This window comes from Parasteatoda tepidariorum, chromosome 3 (genome assembly GCF_982258835.1).
Source record: "Parasteatoda tepidariorum strain Cologne lab strain chromosome 3, Ptep-v5.0, whole genome shotgun sequence".
NCBI lineage: Eukaryota > Metazoa > Arthropoda > Arachnida > Araneae > Theridiidae > Parasteatoda > Parasteatoda tepidariorum.
The window spans coordinates 20,040,951-20,058,695 of record NC_141757.1 but is presented as its reverse complement, the minus strand read 5'-3'; the positions used below and the strand labels follow the sequence as shown (position 1 = coordinate 20,058,695).

General features: G+C 27.0%; 1 protein-coding gene across 1 annotated transcript; it reads left to right on the top strand.

Annotated features, from left to right (window-relative positions):
• Positions 1-129: 129 nt before the first annotated feature.
• LOC107443738 (cyclin-Q) lies at positions 130-17,277 on the top strand. Its single transcript, XM_016057694.4, has 6 exons — positions 130-285; positions 2,590-2,687; positions 9,439-9,524; positions 11,889-12,027; positions 14,452-14,664; positions 16,391-17,277. The coding sequence occupies exons 1-6, from the start codon at positions 234-236 to the stop codon at positions 16,484-16,486; spliced, it is 684 nt and encodes a 227-aa protein (XP_015913180.2). The 5' UTR covers positions 130-233; the 3' UTR covers positions 16,487-17,277.
• The last annotated feature ends 468 nt before the right edge of the window (positions 17,278-17,745 follow it).

The following is a 17,745-nucleotide window of genomic DNA, read 5'->3' as shown; positions in this document are numbered from 1 at the left end:
TTTCAGCTTGTTTAGAAATTAAACATTTTGAGATCTGAACCATGTGTGAAACACATGCAGTGTGAATGACCCTGAAAGATGCATTTATGGGAGCAGAAACTGAAGCCTAAACAAAAGCTATAAGCTTTCGCAAAGAACTCGTCGTATTTTACAAAATCTGTTGTCGAGACCAAATTTTAAATTTCTTCAGTCTGTTTAATTTTGTGTAATTTGTTGTGTTATTTAATTACAAAATGTTAGAAAGCTTTATTCCAGACAAAGCAATACTGTTAATTGAAAGTGCTGGTTAGTATTTTATTTTTGATAATAAAATGGCATTTTAGTATGCTTTTTGCTGTCGAATTGTTAGAATATGTTTTACATATAGAATATGTTGAAACGATAATTCTTCATTTACGATTTTAAACTTGTCCTACACAAAATATCTACATTTGTTTTTTTCTTCAACGGTATTAAATTATAATGTATTGTTAAGAAATTAGAAGAGAAATTTTGGTAGAGATAGCTTGTCTATTATTCAAGTTCTGAAAGCTCGTTTTAATAGATGAACTGGAAGGAGGATTAATTTTTTGGAAAAAAATTTCTCAATGGCAGTTAATAAAATGTTTAAGAGTACCTAAAGATTTCCTCTCTTTTGTTATTTTAAATGTTTTCTTAATTTTATTATAGATGGGATTTTTATCATGACTATTTTTATCATGACTCCAATTGTCTCTTAGCGACCTATCTAAAAAGGTCGCCATGGGGTAGGAGGAAAAAAAGGAAACACAATCATAACTTGGAGAGGAAAGATACAAAAAGGATAATGATATCAGGAACGGAGTATAGAAGATGGAAAAGAAAAAAAAATCGCAGGCAGAATGTCAACATAGCACAATGTGCACAATCTTAACAAATACAATAGTGTAAAATCAAGGTTTTAAAGAAACGAGAATAACGTAATATAAAATCAAAGCTAAGCATAAAAGCTTACTTACAGGATCTCTTAAAGAGCTAACTAATCCATGTTGAAAATTTTACATTTAACTTTCCATTCAAAACAGGAAGTTCGGCAAACGTAATAATTTACATTTATTGCATATTATATACTCTGCTTTTGAGGAGGTATCCGTACCATGATCTGTAGCAGAATAATTATCAAGTCTTGGCAACTTCCGAGCAGCGCCCCTTTGCGAAACTAAATTTTTAAAATAATATAATTGCAAGTTTAAAATCTATTTGGCCATTGTCCCTTTGCTTTTAATTCTTAATAAAAGGAAATAACTATAATATAATAATTTTATTTTATGTATGAATTAATGAATTGAATTCATATTGCATTGTGAAATTTCTAGTTTAACTTCAATTTATTAATGCTGAATACATAGTACTTTTTTTCCTAATATTTAACAATTATTACATTTTTGATGTTATTTAAACATAAATTTTAAGCAATTTACTTTTTTCCATGTCTGGAGAAATTTGAAAAGTTTTTGCATGCATTTATGAAATTTGATTATCTAGAGTTAATTCCATGAAAAAAAATTTTTTTAGTAACTATTTATTATCTATAATTTTATTTAATAATTGTTGGTAAAATTTTGATTTGTAAGATACATAAATTTTTATATTTTAAAGAATATAATTTTATATGGCAAAATAATTATATGAACAAAATCCGTTGAATAGTTCCTTAGAAATCAAATTTTTTGAAAGTAAAATATTTATAATCATCAGTCAGATTTTTAGAAAATAGATCAATCAGATTGTTGAAGCAATAAAGAAAAAAACAATGGAAGTAAAATAAAAATATAAATAAAAATATTTTTTTTTATTTTATTTCCATTGTTTTTTTCTTTATTACTTCAATTATTCTTTCCTTTGAAAATTCTGCTGCTTTTAAGTGTGTTTCTTTCAAAGAAAGTTCTGTTATTTTAGAATTTTATATTTTGTATTCTTTTACTAATACAATCAGATTGTTAGTCTCAATCAGTCAGATTTTCACAAGTTTGTGCAAAAATGCTTAAATATGGCGAGATACATAAAAAGTAAATTTAACATTTAGGGGTCCAAACTTCCACCCTGATCAAAGTATTAGGACCATATTTCCCAAATTAATGCTACCCCAAATGTTTTGGGGTTCATAATCCGTTATGAAGAAACGTTTATTCAGAGAATGTTCGTTTTTATCTAATTTTATGACTTAAAGTATCATCGATCACTCTTCGAACCATTAAAATCCTAGTACATGAGGATTTGATAATTAGATCACATTATTTAGGGAGGTTCATTTATTTTTTTGGGCACTGTACATTCATTTTGTCATACATTTCGTAGACTAACATGCCCAAAAAAGACTTATAAAATTTTGAGTTTTTTGAAGCTATAGTAAACACTATAATCAGCATTAAGTATTATTATTTTATCAAATCTATTGCATTTTTTCTTTTTAGCAGCTGTAAATTAATTATTCAAATAAGTTAATATTAATACTAGCATGTATGTGTTCACCATCAATTATAATTTAATGTTTTTTAATAGTTTGACATAATTAAATTTTATTTTAATTGCTAATTAAAACTGTTTTAATAAATATTTTATTTGTTTTAGGTAAAAGGTTGGCATTAGCTAGTAATACTATTGCAAGGGCAATGCACATTTATCATCAATTTAAACGCTGCATTGACACTATTGATTTTGAGGACGGAGTAAGTACCAAATTAATTTTAGACACCCTAGCTATCCTTTAGGTATTTTGATTCTATCTTTTAATTTCAAATATTTATTTTCAGATATTATAATAATTTTTACAATGTTGGCAAATGACATATGTACCTTTTATACTTAGTTTTATTTTTTATAAGTTGAAGAAAATGATGATTTCTAATTTATGAGTTATGATGCTTTGAAATTTAGGCAATTGATTACTCAGATCATGTGTTTGTAATTAATATGATATTAACTTAACGTAGGGGTGCACAACCTGCGGCCCGCGGGCCAAATGCGGCCCGCCAACCCTCAATGTGCGGCCCGCTACCGCAATCTGAACAAAATAAAAAAAAATTATAAATTTTTTTTTTAAATAAAGAAAAATTCGGAAATTTGAAATTTACGCATTTAAGTTTTTGACGCACCCAATTTCACTCAATGTAGTTTTCGATCGCTTTTTTTCGATGGTTACCTCTACAGATTTAGGCATAGTTTTGAAAATACCATTATTTTGAACACATCATTATATTACGATATACGAATTTCTAATGTTAGTTATTACTTTTGACTCTCTTCGAGTACTCCGATTTTATCGTAAATTCAATGACTTTCCGGTAGTTATTGCTGCCCATTTTCACGTATTTTCTGAAATCGCGATTTTTAAAAAGTTATGAAGCGCTTTATTTGTGCAAACTTCATGAAAAATCTAATCTTTTTCGTCAGTTGTTGCTACGCATTTCCGCATGGTGTTTAAAATTTTGATATTTTGGCACGATATTATTACGAATCGCGATTAAATAATCGCTCATTTAGATAACCATTTTTTGACGTGGTTTATTTGTGCCAATTTTATTGCAAATCAAATTATTTTTCAATCGTTATTTTGGCAATTATTGTTACACATCTCTACAAGATTTTGAAAGTCCGATATTTTTTATACGCTATTTTGATACTTTAATTTCGCATTTAAATACATAAAATTTTGACGCATTTTATTTACACCAATTTCACCGCAAATATAAAGGTATTTTGATAATTTCCTTTGTAGTTATTACTACGCTTTTTACCCGTGATTTAAAAAAAATTGATATTTTTCATATAATTTGACAGCACGCGAGTTTTGAATCGCGCATTAAAATAATTACTTTTTATGTGCTGTATTTGTGTCGATTTTTACATAAATATAAGAGGTTTTTCGAACGTCTTTTTACTTGTAATTTAGAATATCCTGATATTTTAGCACAATATTACAACTCTTAAAATTCGATACTGTTTTAATTTTTTTTTGGAACTTAAAAAGTAATTATGTATTTTAGCAAAATCGATACCTTCCTAAAAAGAATAAAAATAAAAAATAAAAACAAGTTGTGTACATTTCTATTAAACGCGTTCCCCTTTGTTAAAAAATAATTCAAAACACGTGTATATTTCTTTAGTCCCATGAACAAGTGCAAGTTAGCATCACACACTCAACCTATTCTTTTTGTTGTTACATGATTTAAAAATCACATGTCGAGATTCGTATTTATACGTTTTAAAAATCATACGTTTTAATTCTTCGCGTAATTTAAAATTCACACATCGTAATTCGTATTTACGCGATCTTAAAATTGCGCAGCGCATTTCGCATTAAAAGTAACGATATTTAAAAATCATCAATCGCGATTCATATTCACGCGATATAAAAACCATATATCGCGATTCATATACACACATTTTAAAAATCATGCGCTGTGAGTAGTCTTTTCGCAATTTAAAATTGTGCATCTCAATTCGTATTCACGCAATTTGAAAATCACACATTGCGTTTTATATTTGCGCAATTTAAAAAGCACACATAACAATTAGTATTTAGACAATTATAAAATAACACATCGCTATTTGTATTCACGTGTTTTAAAAATATGGAAATGAAGAACACCATCTAGGACGAATTCCAAAAGTGCTTAAGTTTTTTGCCCTAATTTAATACTACCCACAACAACAGCTTCTGTCATAAGACTGTTTTCCAGAATAAATTTGGCCTGTTCAAAATTACAGAGCAGTCTTTTAACAAATTCATTTAATGGCTCGAAAAAGCATGATCAAGTGAATCACATGATCAAGTGAATAAAATTATCCCAATATTTAAAAATTTTGCAAATTACAGGATAACCATAAGAAATTTTTTTAACCATTTTCTTATACTTCCACCATTCATATCATTCATGATTGTACGCTGGGAAATGATTTGTATATCATTAAATTTTAACAGTTAAAAATATAATTAAAATAAGTTTCGTTAAGTAATGTAAATGTTACTAATTGTTTATGCATATGTGTATTAATTGTAAATAGAAAGTGTCATGTTAAAAAAATATTCGCCATAAAATTTTTTAAACAAGTATCTTAATAGTTTTTTATTATTAAGGAAAATAGTTTATTCAAGATTAATGCTTTCTTTCTTTCTTCCTTCTTTCTGCCCCTATTTCCTATCATTAATTTAAAATAAATGTTTTAAAGTTTAAGTATATTCCCCTTCTAAATGCTAAATCTTATTTTCCGCAAATGGGGTTTTGTTTCAATTTTTATCATTTTTAACCCTATAAACTTTCTTTAAATCAAAGTATTTAACTTGTATTTATTTTAATAACTAGAACATTTTTTTAAAATTTTTTTCTATGAACAAATTTTTTAAAGTTAAAATTTATGTTAAAATGGACTTATGTATTATGTAATATGACTTTTAAAAAACATGTATTTTCCCATAGTTTTTTAATTATTTCAATTTATCTAAATTTTCTTCTGATTAACTGATTCTGTTTTTTCTTAGAAGGCTCAGTTTTTTCTTAGTTTAGAAGTTTTTAACTTTAAACATTTAAAAGTATTTAATTTTATGCTAAGATATTACAAGGTTAACTTAGAAAAAGAATTTAGTGGTTACAATAGGGGTGCACAACCTTTTTCAGTGAAGGGCCACATGCACAGCAGATTGACCAATGAAGGGCCGCATGCCAAAGTGTTTAGACCGACATATTGAAAGCAATTGTTGGTGGTGATTGTTATATAAACATCATTGTTTATATAACACTAAATTCTTTTTGTCGGTTTACCTTGTAATCTCTTTGCAGAAAATACAATACTTTAAAGCGTTTAAAATTAGAAAATGCAAAACTGATTACTTAAGAAGGAAAACAGAATTCGAAAATCAGAATCAATTTATCAGAAAAAATTTAGATAAATTGAAATAATTAAAAAACTATGGAAAAATTGAAATTTTTTTTATCACACTACAAAATACAGAAGTCCATTTAAACATAAATTGTAACGTTAAATTTTTTTTCATAGAATTAAATTTCAAATAAATAAATATTCTAGTTATTAATATAAATTCAAGTTAAATACTTTGATTTAAGGAAAGTTTATACGGTTAAAAATTATTAAAACTAAAACAAAACCCCTTAAGTGGAAAATAAGATTTAGCATTTATTAGGGACTGTACTTTAAGACATTACTTTTTCAGACATTTTTATTTTAAATTAATAATAAGAGGCTGAGAGAGGAAAGAAAGAAAGAAAACACATTAAATTTTAAGGAACTATATTCCTTAATAATAAAAAACTATTAAGATACTTGTTTACAACTTTCTATGACGAATATATTTTTAACATAACACTTACTATTTACAATTAATACACAATCAATTAACAATCAATAAAATTTACATTACTTTACGAAACTTATCTTGATTAAATTTTTTATACAGTTAAAATTTAATGATATACAAATCATTTCCCAGCATATAATCATAAATGATATAAAATGCTCCAAGAAGGTAGAAAATGGTTTAAAAAATTTCTTAATGGTTATACTGTAATTTGCAAAATTTTTTAATATTGTGATAATTTTATCTACTTGATCATGTGATATTTTTTGAGCCATTAAATGAAAATGTAATGATTGTATTTAAAGACTACTCTCTAATTTTGAACAGGCCAAATTCATTCTGGAAAACAGTCTTTCGACAGAAGCTGTTGTTGTGGGTAGTATTAAACTTAGAGCAAATAACATAATCAGTTTTGGAATTTGTCCTAGATGGTGTTCTTCCTTTCTGGGTTTTTAAATCGCGGAAATACAAATAGCGATGTGTTATTTTTTAATTGATTGAATATGAATTGCAATGTGTTATTTTTTAATTGCTTGAATACGAATTGCCATGTGTAATTTTTAAATTACGTAAATAAAAAACTCGATGCCTGTCAAATCGCGTGAATACGAATCGTGTGGCTTTTAAATTGCGAAAGGACTACTCACAACACTTGATTTTTAAAATGCATGAATATGAATCGCGATATATGGTTTTTAAAACGCGTGCATATTAATTGCGAGAAAAGTAGCAAAGGATGATATTTTAAACGCCAGAACACAAATCGCGATCTGTGATTTTAAATCCCGTAAATACGAAACGCGATGGATTATTTTTAAATCTCGTTATTGTTAATACGAAATGCAATGCGCAATTTTCAGAGAGCGTAAATACAAATTACGATGTATGACTTTTAAATTACATGTGAGAACAAAAAGAATAGGTTCGATGTGTGTTGTTAAACTTGCACGTGTTCATGGGACTAAAGAATTATGCCGTGTTTTGAATTATTTTTTTTGCGAAACGGACCGCGTTTAATATAAACACATCTCGTTTTTTTTTCCCGGGAAGGTGTTGATTTGGCTAAGGTACGTAATTACTTTTTAAGTTACGAAAAAAAATTAAAACTGAATCGAATTTCGCGAGTTGTAATATTGTGTGAAAATATCAGGTATATTCTAAATCACAAATAAAAATGGAGCAATAACGGGAAAGAAGAAAAAACACGTTCGAAAAACCTCTTAAAAAATGCGTGTTAAAATCGGTACAACGCAAATGATAAAATCGGTACAAACAGAGCACATAAAAAATAATTATTTTAATGCTCGATTCAAAACTCGCTTGCTGTCAAACCATAGTATTAAAAATATCATAATCTTTTTAAATCACAGGGAAAGCGTAATAACTACTAAAACAATGACCAAAATACTTTTATATTTCAGATGAAATTGGAGTAAATTAAGTCCATCAAAATTTTATGTAATTTAAATGCCGGATTTGAAATTAAAATGTCGCAATAGCGTATAAAAAATGTCGGTACTTTCAAAACCTTGTAAAAATGTGTAGTAATAATTTCTAAAATAACGATTGAAAAATAATTTGATTTGCGATAAAATCGTTACAAGTAAGCCATGTCAAAAAATGGTTACCTAAATGAGCGATTCTTTACTCGCAATTCGCAATAATATCGTGGTAAAATATCGAAGTTTTAAAAACCGGGCGGAAATGTGCAGCAATAACTGTTGAAGAAAGGATCTAAAGTCATTTAGATTTTCCATGAAGTTTGCACATATAAAGCGTTTCATAACTTTCAAAAATCGCTATTTCAGAAACTACTTGAAAATGGGTAGCAATAACTACTGAAAAGTCATTGGCACATACGAAAAGCGTCAAAAGTGGTAATTAAAATTCGTAAATCGTAATAATGATGTATTAAAAATATTGGGGTTTTTAAAACTATGCTGCAATCCGTAACCATCGAAAAACTACATTGATTGAGATTGGGTGCGTCAAAAACTTAAAAGTGTAAATTTAAATTACCGAATTTTTTTTTATTATTCTTCAAAAACAAATATTTAATTTTTTTCTCATTTTGTTCAGATTGCAGCCGCGGGCCGCACATCGAGGGTTGGCGGGCCGCATTTGGCCCGCGGGCCGCAGGTTGAGCACCCCTAGGTTACAACAATGTTTTTATAACAATTACTATCTAAAATTGCTATGAATATGTTTGTCTAAATACTTTATATGTTTTTTGGCATGCGGCCCTTCATTAGTCAATCTGCTGCACATGTGGCCCTTCACTCAAAAAGGTTGTGCACCCCTAACTTAACGTTTAAGACGTATATTTCTACATATTTGTTAGTGTCAACTACCTTTGATAAGGTACCAAATTAGGGTTCACAAGTTTTCTGACACCTCATAGTTTTTACCATGGTTTTTACTGTGATGTTTTACCCAGATCTTTAATGACTTTGTATTTTCAATTTTCCCCAGCAAATTAAAAGATAAATGTATTTTTACAGTTATGTTATGAAAAATGTACAAAATGACTGACTATAGCATGCTTTGACGCACCAACTCTGATTACAAAAAATGCTGTTTTGTATACAATTGTGGTTTGCATTATTGTGGGTTTCAATTAATTTAGTTAAAAAAAATTTATAAATATTTCAAGATTATACAAGCTTTCAAGAGTATTATAATAAATATAAAAGCAGACTGGATATTCATAACATAATAAAATTTGAGTGGCACACAATTTTTTGCTGCATATAGTATATAGAAAAATACAAAGGGGTCTTTTCTCTCTTTCTTCATTCATAAAGAATAAAAGAGTTTTCATGTTCATTTAGCATTAACATCAAAGGATATAGTGGTTTTAATTATCATGGTTAATAGTGGTCTTGCTTAATTAATTCCATGTGGTTATTGAAAAGTATTTGTAATCACTAGATCAGTTTTAAATTTCAAATGAATCTTATTAGGTAAAATGCAAGATATTTTTGCCATATAGATCAGAATTTAGATTTTGTTTTCGTTTTTAAATTTATTTGAAATTTTTACATTTAAAATAGTTGATAGTTAATTGACGATTTTATAACTAAGTTATTTGATACATCTTTCAGCTTGTTGCTGCATCAGCTATAGCATTAAGTGCTAAAACGAATGAAGAGACTTTAGATCTTCAAAATATAGTGATAGTGTTCTGGGAGTAAGTTCAATTTTTCTTGCCTAAGATATAGAATATATATTACATACAATTTAATTAAGTTATTTTCCTTTGGTTTCTTTTTATTTACTTTTAATATTTCCTTTAAAAATCAGTAAATTATGCAAGAGAATGAAAATGATTTTAGTTTTACATAGAAGCTAAATAATTTTTTTAAATCTATTACTGAAGCAAGTTCCTTGTAGTTTTGAATATTTTTTAACACTTGTTACAACATCTGAGTTGTGCATTTAAATGTGTGCTTTACTTGTGCCAATCTCCTCGTAAATCTAATGGATTTTTTATGTGTACATATATATTTTTTTTTTTGTTGGCAAATAAACTATGCTTTTTCACATGGTTGTGAAAATTCTGATATTTTTTATACAATATTAAAATGGTTTTTCTAGTTATGAATCACACATTTAAGTAATCATTTTTTTGATGTGCTTATCTGTGATGTCCTTTATTTTTCAACAATTTTGTTATATTGTTTGTTAACAATTGTTGTTAACAAATTGTTTGTTAACAATTTGGTACTAAAAAAAATTAATATTTTAATACAATATCATTAACTGTTTGCTGCTTTGCATTTAATTTTTTATAGCTCAAGAAACTGAAAGATGAACATAAAAGCTGTCACTAAATATAGATGCCTTAAAGTTGAATATATATTTCTAACTAAATGTTGAATCTTTTGAATTATGTTTTTTCCCTTAATTTTAGTCATCTTGAACCATGATCTTTAATGTTAATTTATTTTAAACTTAAGTTTTGCACTATGTAAGATTAAATCGTTACTTTTCCCCTGTCTTTATATTTATTTTAATAAATCTATTTTTGATGAATAGAAAAAAGAAGGAAAAAAATCATTTGGCATTTTTTAAATAAATTTTTTTTTTTTAAATAACGGCAGGCACTGAACTTTTCGTTCTTCGCCATAGAAGATGCCGGAATTGTTACTCATTTAGCGTTACCCAGTGGGCACCTGTGAACCAAAGTTACGGAGGCGAGCGACATTACCCACGCCATACTGCCACAAACCCGTTCATAGGGTGGGCCACATTCACTCGTTCACACAACAGAAGACAACACAGAGAGAGAAACATCCATGCCCAGAGCGGGATTCGAACCCGCGGCCATTGGCTCCGCAGTCGGACGTTAACCACTCGGCCACCTGGCCAGCGGCATTTTTTAAATGAATTCCAATATTTAAAAGCATTTAATTTTATGCAAATATATCACTGATATTCTATTTTATAACTGTCATTGAATAGCCGGCCCAAGTTTTTGGTTTTACGACTACTAATGCCATAGCCTTGAAATTCTGAACCCAATCCAGAAGACAAGGGAACTCCTGGATCAAGTATTGGGTGAAATTTGCTTTCGTGGAGGACTTTGATGGAACTAACCCGCATTTGCTTTCCTGGAGAGAGAAACCACGAAAACCTCCCATGGTTAGCGGGCTCAAACCCATGATCCACTGAGGATATTTTTACTTCAGCACTGCAAATTGGTGCAAGCCGGGTGCAGAATTCGTATTGACCAGCCATTGTTGAGATTCGAACCCAGTTCACCTCATTGGAAGGCGAACGCTCTACCCCCTGAGCCTTCACAGCTCATATATCTCTAATAAAAGAAAATTTTGTTCCTAGAACACTGATATTTATGTAAAAATTACCATAATTGCAGCCAACATATCTAAATACTTAGGCATTCGACCCTTCATTGGTTAAACCCCAATGAATATGGTCCTTAACTCACAAAGGTTTACCCTTAAATTATTACTCTTATATTGAAAGATAATCTGGATCTTACTTGATGCAGTCATTTGAAAGATTACAAAAGTTTGCATCACTCAAGAAATGGTTAAATTTTATAAGGATGAATACGTTTAAAACAAAGCCCTTTAACACTTTTACACGAAAAAAATAGCAACCACAAGCAAAATTTAATTAACTTCTTAACTTTAAAAGGAGAATATAAAGTGCCTATTCAGTGATTGATGAAAGCAATGTCTTATAACAAATAAAACTAAAATGCATGGAAGTAATAGAAGCATTTCAGGTCCTGATAGATGTGAGTCGCAAAAAAACTTAAAAGAGATATTAATTATATTGTTTTCAGGTATATAATTAGTTTTAGTTCAGGAAATGAAAAAATAAAATAAATTTTGATATTATTAGTCTATAATTAAAATCTTAGTAATTTTGTTAATAAATTACTATTTGAGGTAAGTTTTTAATTATTAAATGATTATGATTTTATTAAAAAAATATGCATAAAGCAATATTTTTAGTTGTCTTATATTTTTTCTAAAAAAAAAAAATCCTATATCTTTTTAAACTGTTACTTCTATCCCTGCAGCATGCTTAATAAGGACCAAGTAAGCCTACCTAAACTAAACTCAGAAGAATTCCAAGAGCTGACCGACAGTTTAACCAAAGTGCAATATTTAATTTGTCGAGCATTAAAGTTTGAATTGAATCATTTGTTGGCTCATCAGGTATTTATTAATGTCATTATCCTTTTTGTGTAAATTTTTTTAAAATTATTTTTACTTTTTCCTTTCAAAAATTTAACCTGTCATAAATGTTTACATTTTCTAGCTTCATTCTTACAAACTGTAGTTCTTAATCTGAAATTTCTAGACCTAACTATGGAGTATGGTCAGGGTTCGTGATTTTTTTGATTTTTTTAAAAAAAATCAAAAGAATCAGATTTTTTTTATTTAAATCGGATTTTTTTGATTTAAATCAGATTTTTTTTATTTTTATTCAAATACACTGTAAGAACTTTAATTTATGATTAAAAAAAGTTATAAGTGTTTAATCAAATTAACTTAATATTAAAACTATGTAGTAACAATATTTTAGAAGCTCTAACTAAAATAATTTTTCATTACAATACATGGCTTTGAATGCATAGCAACTGTTTTGAAAGAAATGCATGATTAAAATTTAAAGACTAGATTAAATAGAGAATTTAAAGAATACTTCAGGGGTCTGTCTGGCGTTTTTCTGAGAGGTACCTATTTTGTGAAAATTAAAAATTATATTAAAAAATCAGCACAAATATAGTAAAAATATGCATTTATCGTTTCTTACGAGACACAAAAATAAAATTTTAAGAAAAAGTATTTTGTGTGATTATTCTATCATTTTTCCTAAAGTTGAATTTGTAAAAGTACCGTTAAACGGTAGTAAATTTGGCTTGGACAGACCCCTGCACTTTAACTATTAAAACAAAGTTTCAGTTAGCAAACCATAATTTTAATTTAAAATTGTGATTTCTTTTTTTTCCTCTTGATTTTTAAAATGACAAAATAAATGCAGCAGATTGTGTTTATAAATGTAGTCATTCATCAAATAATAAATAAATATTTAATCTATATATTTTTATATTAAAATATTCATTTTTAATTCTATATCAAAATAGATAAGTTAAGCTAAAAAAAAAAAAATTAGAAAATCTATCTACTCATTGGAATTTTTTTTTCACAAAATTTCTTTACAGAAAATCTGTAATGTCAAAGATACTGTAAACAAATTATAAGAAAAAAATACCAGTTAATAACCCTACTGCATCAAATAGACTTTGAAAGAGTTTGAAAGGGAAGAATGACACTATATTTGGAAAAATACATCTGAATTCATCAGCCCTCTTTTTTTCTTTTTCTGTTTTTGGCATATTAGGGTAATTTCTTTTTAACATAACCTCAAGCTTCAGAAATACACATTTTCCACCAATAAAATATGATGTAGATTTTAATTCACGCTTTTGCATTCAAAAGGTAGAATTTTAATTAACATTATTTCTATTATTTTTTGAAAAATATTCATGTTTATTAATTACTTTCTACAGCTATGCAAGTCTATATTAAGACAGCATTAAATGTTTATTTTAATCTGTACTTTCAATCTCAAGAATCAAAACATTTTTAAAAATGTAATTTCAAATGTGTTGGAATTTAACACACACCAAAAAAGTAATTTCATTAACTAAAATTAATTAATGCAGCAATTTATTTAAATTAAATTTTAATACTAAGAAAAGAAAATAATAAAAGTATCAAAAATTTAAAACACTGTTTTTTGACTTTTAAAATCAATATATATAGATAAAAAAATTTTTTTGATTTAAATCAATGATTTTTTTAAAAAAATCATTTGATTTAAATCAAGCTGATTTAAATCAACAAACCCTGAGCATGGTTAGTTTAATGTTAAAAAGCTTATGAAGCAATGTCAGGGCTGATGGTTCTTGAAAGTTCTTGATTTTTGTTGTTAAAAATTGGGTCCCGAAAATTTAATAAAATGAAAAGTTAAAGAAGTCTACCATAATATAAAAGCAAGATTAAAGAGTATATTAAATTTCTTTGCCAACAATCATTAAAATCTTGCATCAGAAAATTCTTCGCAGAAAATAATGTTAATTCCAAGGTATAAAGACAATTGTTAAATTTTAAATTGCGTAATTTTAAAGGATAAAAACCAAAATTTAAACAGAACTTTTGAAATAATTTTTTAAAATGAGTGCATAAAGATCTGATTTATTTTGGAAATTTTTAGTATTCAAGACAGAAACTCTTTAGCTGATTGTTTATAATTTTGCCATTTATTAATATGTAAATTAAAATATGATAATTTAAATATCTTAAATTTGAATACAAAAAAAAAGAAAAAAATTTTAAATTATTCAATTGAATTATAAAATGTAATCAAAGAATTTCAAAAGTGTATTTTCATATAAATATATCCTTTATTTTCTTTTTTAAAAAAAGTTATGATTGCATAAAAGCAAAACTTTTTAAGTTAATGAATTTTGTAAATTTTTTTAACAAAAAGCTTTGCAATCATATTTTAAAATTATACATTATAAAGAAAACATGACCTTGAGAACTCTTGACTTTTTCTTTTTTTTTTTCTAGTATGTTATACCTTTTCTAAGGAATCTTCATGAAATAGCTGAATTTCAACACAAATGGGATGTTTTTGTGAACATTGTATGGAAAGTAGTTAGCACCGCATATATGTCTAAAAAGTGCTTGAACTATGATGCATGTGAAATAGCAGTAGCTAGTATCTATATTACTTGTCAGTTTTGCCGCATTAAAACTGATGTTATTACTAATTGGCCTGAGGTAAATATAAGTTTAAATTACTTTGATTTTTTCTTTATACCGTTTATTAAAATATTATACCGTTTATTAAAATATGTTAAATGCTCTTAGACAGGTTAAGAAAGGTTTTCAAATCTTAATTTTACCCGAGCAATCAGATGTAAAATTTAGTTTTTTTTTTTTTTTTTATGTCATAAAATATTATTTTGATTCCCGTGTGAAATTTTCTTTTTTGGAATTTGTGTTTTTAAAAAAAGGCACGTTTTTTTGTGAAAGAACTTAATTATTTCTTCTGATCTTGCTTTAAAAATTTTAAGTTTAAGCTGGTTTAATTAAATTTAAGCTGCTTTAAGAAGGCCCAAGTTCCCTTAATTTTCCCCAAGGTTTTCTTAAATTTAAAGATGGTTCTGGAGATTCCAAAGATGCTTTTTTCCCTCTCAAAAACTATGGGAAAGAAAGTAAATACAGTACAAATGCTGAAATTTGAAAAATTTTTTAGTTTTCATTTAAACTTGAATTTTCCAAAGTTCGAGGTAGGCTTGGTCCCGTACACCTCAAATTATCAGGTCTCCATTGTATATATTTTTAAGGTTCTGTTATATTATATTGTTCTGTTCTTGATAGTTCTATTTCGCTGGTGCAAGTAATTTTGGTAATTTATCTATTTATTATATTTAAAACAAAGAAAAAATTGCTTAAAAATCAAAAAAGAGAAGTTGAATTAACTTACACTCAGTAAGTTTGCATTGTCAACATTTATTGCCTGTGCTGACAAAATGGAAAAGTACCTTTATTTTTAAATAATATAAAATTTCAAGTAAAGACATGTTTGGAATAATAAAGTTTTTAATTCTTCAAATAAAATAATCTGTCAATATCCTTTTGATTAGCTTTCTCTTTATCAATTAATTTATTTCTAATCACAGTATAGACCTATTGTTTTAATAATTTGTTATCACTCAATATTCTTTCAGTTAAAAATGCTATACTAGTGTCTAAAATTACAAAAAAATAGTAACTCTTAAGTTTTTTATTGAATCGAGTATCTCGTCAAAAGCTTTATAATCAAACATTTTCTTTTTTGCCCCATTTCTCATTACAAAAAATACAGGCGTAATTTGCAATCAATTTGTGCGAAGGTCTATAGTTGATTGAATAACTCTCCTAAAGATTCTGCCTGATCCTTGTTCTTTAATCCCATTTGTTAAAGTCTATAAAATTGATTCAGTATTTGGATGCTATTTTCCTGGCTTTGCACTATTATATTTGAAATGTTGATTGGGCTTAAAATGTTAAACCAAATAAAAATAGAGCATGTAAATTTAAATGAGAAATTTTTTGAAAAAGAAAATTGGCTAGCGCTCTTATTTCGATATCCTGCATATCACCATCTATTAGTTCTAAAACAGAACATAAATGTCCTTAAAATTTCTTTTAAGGTCTTATTGCCTCAGTTCTACTTTCTCACCTTGTAAGAACTGGTTTTAAACTAAGCATTCTTATGCGATGCATTTTGAAATTTTCCTATTTTTATCTGATCTAGAAGAAAAAGTCCAAAAACATCAGCTGTCACGAAAGATGTTTCAGCAGAAATGTTAATACTTAAATTTAAGCTATGCGCTGTGCCGAGAATGAAAATTGCTTTTTAGTTAATATCTGGTGTTTTTTGCTCCATTATTCTTACCATAAATTAATGATGAAACAATAATGAAAATTATTCTTATTTTAATTGTTTATACTTCTACAGGCTTTATCAGCAACAATGAAAAAAGAAAAACTGTATGCAGCTATTGTGGAATTTCTTGCAGTATGTGGTGTAATATCTGTGCCAAATGAAATATGATTTACTAAAAAAGATTATGTTTTCATTCCATAATATTCTCATTACATACATACAGTTTCATATTCATACTTCACTGCTATATTTTGTTTAGTTTGTGCTAATTTTTTTTTATACTAAGGTACAGGAAGTATCTTTTCAATTCAAACAGAAACTAAAAGAGGACATCACACAATTGTTGAGTGCAATAATACATACAATCTCTAATAAATCACTTAAGTGATCTTTCACATTTATAAAAAGGTCAAAATCTAAGTTTTTCCATTTTATAAGTTATCAAAGTCAATGGTGCAACAGTTTTTATTGTATAACAAAATTATGCAACTCTATGTTTAAATATTTTATTTGCCAGTACTTTAAAAAATATTTACATGAGATTGTTTTACTTTATAATTGAAACTTTTTTGAACTGAAAATTAACCTGGTAACTTCTTCGTTCATTTAAAAATTTTCTTAAAAGATTATCATAGACTTACAGATAATATTTAAAAGTTGTGTAAGTCATTCTAAAAAAAAAAAAATTCTTGTTTGTTTAAAAAAAAAAAAAATTACATTTATTATGTTTGTAAAATTTTATCTGCCAAAATTATTTTTTTGCTAAATTAAGTTTTAATATTTTAATTAAAACATTTATAAATACATTTACTATTTAAAGAATAATTTCTTTTAAAAAATGTTTTATTTTATGAAATATTTTTTTTTCATAACTCAAAAAAAAAAAAATAATTTATTATTTATTTTTTGTATAAAGTGTACAAATGTATACTAGAATTAAAAGACTTTGTTACAGAATACTTGTTGTTCTATTACTGTAATTGTGCATCATTAAAGCAATACTCACTTTCCTGAAAAATTCCAAACGAACCAAATTTTCTACATGCTTGTAATTATTAATTATTTTGTTTTATATTTAAATTGTTTTGATTGTAGTTATATTATTTAAATAATATATATATATATAATTTTAATATTATGTTTGTATATAATTGTACATAAATCAGGCATGTGATTCCTCTAATTTACAGAATTCTGTGAATCTCAAGACCTTTGCTTTGCGGACTTCCGCAAATCAATAATTTATATTCCAACGAAACTTTCTTGGTTTTCCGCTAATCTAAAATATAATTTTTGTTACTTATTCAAAATCTTGTTAATGAGGCATGTATTCCAACCTTACCAGTGCCCTCTTTTTTTTTTCTAAGTTCTCATTCACGCACAATGACTTTTTTTTGTACAGATTTGTTTGATAGAAATGCAATTTC